Raw genomic sequence first — 5,638 nt, forward strand, 5'->3', positions numbered from 1 at the left:
TATTAAACATTTGTAATAAAAGTATATTTTATAAAAAAAAAAAAACTAATAAGTATAAGGGTTGTTTTTTAAAATTATAAAAGTTAAATAAAAAACATACATAGAATATTTTTTTAGTGTTAAATATAATGTAATAAGTTGGAGAAATTTGTTGTTTATACTATCTTTTACACTATAATTATACATATAATGTAAAAAAAAATAGTGTTAAAGGTTGCAGATGGTCTAAATAAGAAAAAAAAAATTAAAACTATATTTCAAATACAATAATAATCCATTACAAACAACTTTGGTATCAAGATAACAGAATTTAGGGCTTTACCATCAAATTTAAGCCACTAAAAAAAACTCACATACGATTAAAAATACTATACAAGATTAATCGTATAGGTTTTCACTTAATAAGATGCATGTAAAACCATATTCTCTAAATAATTTAACTTTGCAAAAATTCCAACGAGCGGCGATGTGTTATACGTACACGCTTCCGTCTGCATGTAATTTCCTCTTTTATCAGTAAACTCATCGTTGTGGTCAGGTCCACCAACCAGGGCCCCAACCACAATATTTGGGTTCGGGTCAGTAGACCCGTACCAGTTGTCATAACCCTGAGTGCAACCGATGAACCCCTTGTTTTCTCTATACGAAACAATTGATGCACCTCTATGGTGAACCCTTTTTGGGAAGTTTGGGCCAAAGCCCACTAGATAGCTCATGTTTAATGGGTTAGAGCCCAAAATGTAATCCACTTGTGATTTTGTGAATTGGAAAAGCTCATGAGGTGTTACTTCACCTCCATGGCATTTGAGGTTTTTTTGGTTTAATTTTTGGAGTAAATTTGAGTATACGGATACCAAAAATGCCCCCGAAGATACATATTGCATGTTGTTCCATTGTCGAACGTATAGGAGGCCGCCAGGGGTAAAACGGACATTGTGTTTTGTACCGTTGTTTTTGTTTAGACATGAACAAATGTAGTATTCGGCTTTTGATTGGTATTTTTCTAATACGTCTTTGTATTTTTTGTGTTTCTCTTCAATAAGCAACTATATAAATAAAACACAACCAAAATGTTAGAAATCATTATTTAAATGTTTTGACACGATAATTACAAAAATAATCATTATATGATAGTAACATTTAATAAAATGATTGCTTGTCTCCCGAATTATAAAAATGTCACAAATTTTGTAACATGTTATTTAAAAAAAATCCCCAACAAGATAAGAAGATATATTTCAAATTTTTTCTTGAAACTTGGAAATTATTTTAAAATTCATGAAACTATTCTTAGGTTCTTACGATTTCAAAAAATGGATTTTAAAATGTTTGCTTTATCTTTTATTATAAGTGTTGCTTTTTTGCTTGAAAATCTAGTTGCAATCATGGATTGAAACAAAATGAAGTAATCATTTACGCAAAGACTACATACCATATGGTTGTGTCTCTTAAAAGGGCCCACTTCATTCAAAATATGAGATTATTTCGGTCGGGTTTATATCAACACTAATTATTTATTAATTATTAATATTAATATATGCACTTTATGATCTATTATTATAAATATATGAGATATATAGAGCTTAAGTTTTGATGATTACATGGTCATGTGATTATATCATAACAATATCATTTAATATAATGTAACAACTATTGAAAACCCGAATGTTATTGACATTCTTTTATAAGTTTGTATTTAATTATTTGTACATACTCGTCATTAAAAAAAATATTTAAATAAATAAATTATCAAACAGGAGCATCCGTTAGGATTTAGGGCGTCAACAACTTTTTGACTGTAATTTAGCGACTAGTTGAGGGCCCATATACATTAATCAACATAAGTACATAACATGTGTTTTTTAATTAATTTTTTCATTATGATTACATATTTAATGTCATTGACATTAAAAAAAAACCTAGGGATTGGTTTTTTCCATAACTCAATATAAAAGGTGTTACATATTTTTTAAACACGTAAAAACCGACTGAGAATCATGTCTTAAAAACTTATTGTAGTAAGAAAATTTTCGCTAAATTACTATCTTCACAAATAAACATTTATGTAAAACTAGAAATTATTTATATAAATTACAAAAGTCAAAGGTAAAAAATAGTATGAAAAGAATTGGTAATGATGAAAAAGTGTGTGACTGTGTAGGCATGAACATAAATAGGTGAAGCTAGAAGCTTAGCCACCCTCTCTACCACATTTATTTTGACATTTGGCATAGACAAAGCATCAAAAACCCATGTGCACTTTTATTTGTACGTATATATGAATATTCTCATATAAGTGAATAAATCAATCTATTATTATTGATATTGAAATTGATTATGTAAATACAAAGTTCTCTTTAGTTTTACTTTTTGTTACATAACTAATCTTTACAAAATTTTGAATCCTAAAATGTGTAAGACACTTACATGTCACATGATAAAGAAAAGAATCATATTCTAAAGTCACCATTCAAATCTATTTTTTTTTAATCTTTAGATTTCAATGAATTCGTAGATGTGCAAAAAGTCATAAAAGGAAACCTATGAAAAGATACGAGAAATATATATATTTGAAGGTTCGAAAATGAAATCTTGGCTTATTCGTCTATCTACTATAATAAATGAAGGTTTTTTGTCGCATGTCCTCTTCTCATTCATTTGGACTCATTCATTTGGACACATGACATTTTCTAAAATTTTTAAATTTTCTATTTTTCACTTGTCATTTTATTGTGTTTTTCATTTTATTAAATTAAAATTTCACATTTAATGTGTAAGATAATATATATGTAAAGTATTTATTAGAAAAAGTTTATACACGTAATATATTCAATACATTAAAGTCTAATTAATTTTAATAATTCAAATTTTTCTAATTTTTCTTATAAATTCAAACTTTTCAAATTGTTAAAATTTTATATTTATTTTTTTTAATTAAACTCATGTAATACATGGGTCTCACACCTAGTTTTTTAATAAATAACTAAATAAGAAGTTTATACTAAATTTTAATAACGGTGGTTAAAAACAGTTTGCACTTACAAAATAAAATCATTGTTTTATGTAAACAATACCTTTAAAAAGTGAAACTTTATTTCGGAAAAATTGCATTATTTTTTTGTGAAAAGTAAAAGTAAATCAATTTCATAAAATGATATTTTTCTTAAAACAAATTATTATTTTATATAATTTCAAATTTAGTTTATCCCTGTTGTAAACTATAAACTCTTAAATGGTGATTAAAAGAGTAAATCATCGAACAAATTAATTAAAATTATATAAACCTCGTTTATGTTGAACTAATGTGAGTATGTCAATTCAAAAGAATTGACCTTTGCTAGAGTCACTAAAGAACATGCTGATTTTAGGGAGTCTAATAGTACACAACAGTAAAATCAACGTCATAATCATCAAAAAAATGGAGAACAATTGACAAGTGTTGATGTGCAAGTGGACCGAAAAATGCTACTGATGTGCGTACCTGAGATGCAAGAACTTGAATGCCGGCGAATTTAACATCCCAGCTGAATTCCGTGATGGACCACCCAACGCCACCGAAGGAATCGGCGTTATCAATCACATAACTCAAGTACTGGTGGTTGTCGGTGGCTTTGTACAACCACATCGCGGCCCACAGCAGCTCATCCTCGTGCCCACTCACTGATGTGTAGTAGTTTTTCACCACTCCAATGCTTTCATCGTATTTCCCTCTGTACTTATCCCCAAATTCGAATAACTACCAAAAAATCCCAAATATCAAATCATTATTTCCAATCCCAGGTTTCCCGAATTGTTCATACAGATGGATTTTTGAATTTTGAATTTTGAATTTTGAGTTTTGAATTTTGAATTTTGTAATGTACCTGTTGAGCGTGATGCAATAACAAATGGGAGTAATGTGGGTTTGTTTTTTTAAACACAATGGAGGCTGCAGCCATAGCGGCGGCGGTTTCTCCGGCGAGATCTGACCCCGGATTGTTCTCGTCGATCTTGTATGCTTGTCTCGACGTCGTCATATCCTCCGGCCGTTGCCAACAGTAGTGATCCGTGTATCCGTCACCTACCTGTCACGTTATCAGTTACAGGTGATGTGATTAACGCATTAGTGACTTGTACGTTACAAACAATGAAGGCGTAGTTAGTTAGTTACCTCAGCCCATAACACGTTAGGGCTGGTGTGAGCTTTGATGAAATAATCAGTTCCCCATTTGATCGCTTCCATGGCGTGTTCTAACTCTCCGGCACCGGCAATGTACTCGCTGTATTCGATGATACTCCACGACAGCATTGTGACGGTGAATGCCATCGGTAAACCGAACTTGACGTGGTCTCCGGCGTCGTAATAACCTCCGACCAAGTCTACCTGCATTTCCACCGGAAAATCAACAGAATAAGCAAAACCCTAACAAATTTACAAAATACAAAACAATAGCGCTAATGCTGGTGACGTACGCCTTGTTCAAGGCCGTCGGTGAGGCCGGAATTATCGCGCCAGGTGACGCGTTGGTTGTACGGAAGGCGGCCGGAGCGTTGAGCTTCAAAGTATAGCAGAGATTTAGTGAGGGCGTCGGCATAATTATGTGAAGGACTACATCTAAAAGAGGCAAAAATGGAGAAGAGAGAGAGAAGAAAGCAGCAATGGTGTAGAAATGATAATGACGGCTTCCTCTTCATCATCATCGTCTTCTCCATTTTTGTGATTTCGTTATGCAGCTCAAATTCAAAAATCAAATCGATATTCTATCAGATTCTTCCCTCCTAAAGAGATTTTAGGAGCGAAGAAGGGAGAGAATTATGAGCCTCTGTGTGGCTTTGTTCATTTTATAAAGTGGCAAAAAAAAAATATCAAAAAATTCATGAGATGCATAAAAAACGGTTTTAAATAATGTTACTGTTTTTTTTTTTAAATTAACTTTTACTTATTTAACAAGGCAAATTGTTCAATTAAATAATTTTATATTCAATTACTTATCATTTTATAAACGGTTTTTAAAAAATGTTTATAGGTATGTAATATAATTTTTTTATCTTCGTGTATCTATTGTATACATGGTTATATGAAATAAAAATTATGCATTGAAGTAGCCAATTGTATAAGTTATTTTTAGTGTTAAATTTTGGAAAAAATATGCGAAGGTCAATAATGTGCCATATAGATCTTCCGTTATTGTTTTAGGGATGCATTTGAAATTGCTACACTTACGTAACAAACAACGTACAAAAATGATTGATAAAACTCCATTTAAGATATGGGTTGGTAGTGTGGAACACTCTAATTATTTAAAAACCTTTTAAAGCACTTTTAAAATAGATAAAATATTGTTTTGTGAAATTATGTCCTAAAGTTTTGGTTGTCATCATTATAAAAGTTTTACAATAGTATAAAAGGAGGGTAACAATTATAACATCGTAACACAAGATAAGTAACAAGTAACAACTATATTACATTGGTCTTCAAAATATAACATTTCCTTCTAAGAGGATCCTGGTAGCTCTCAAAGCTGAAAGCTATAACTTTTATTATATAAATGTTTGATAAAAATAATTAGAAAATTTTGAAATATATAAAATTATAAAAAATAATATCAATCTAAAAAGCTAAATGTGGAACATAATTAATAAAAATGGCAATTCTAGA

General features: G+C 30.4%; 1 protein-coding gene across 1 annotated transcript; it reads right to left on the bottom strand.

Annotated features, from left to right (window-relative positions):
• Positions 1-230: 230 nt before the first annotated feature.
• Positions 231-4,807, bottom strand: LOC111912031 (endoglucanase 11). Its single transcript, XM_023907788.3, has 5 exons — positions 4,453-4,807; positions 4,151-4,363; positions 3,864-4,064; positions 3,482-3,736; positions 231-1,046 (listed from the first exon to the last, which is right to left on the bottom strand). The coding sequence occupies exons 1-5, from the start codon at positions 4,690-4,692 to the stop codon at positions 399-401; spliced, it is 1,557 nt and encodes a 518-aa protein (XP_023763556.1). The 5' UTR covers positions 4,693-4,807; the 3' UTR covers positions 231-398.
• Between the last annotated feature and the right edge of the window lie 831 nt (positions 4,808-5,638).

Source organism: Lactuca sativa, chromosome 7, assembly GCF_002870075.4.
Source record: "Lactuca sativa cultivar Salinas chromosome 7, Lsat_Salinas_v11, whole genome shotgun sequence".
Classification (NCBI taxonomy): domain Eukaryota; kingdom Viridiplantae; phylum Streptophyta; class Magnoliopsida; order Asterales; family Asteraceae; genus Lactuca; species Lactuca sativa.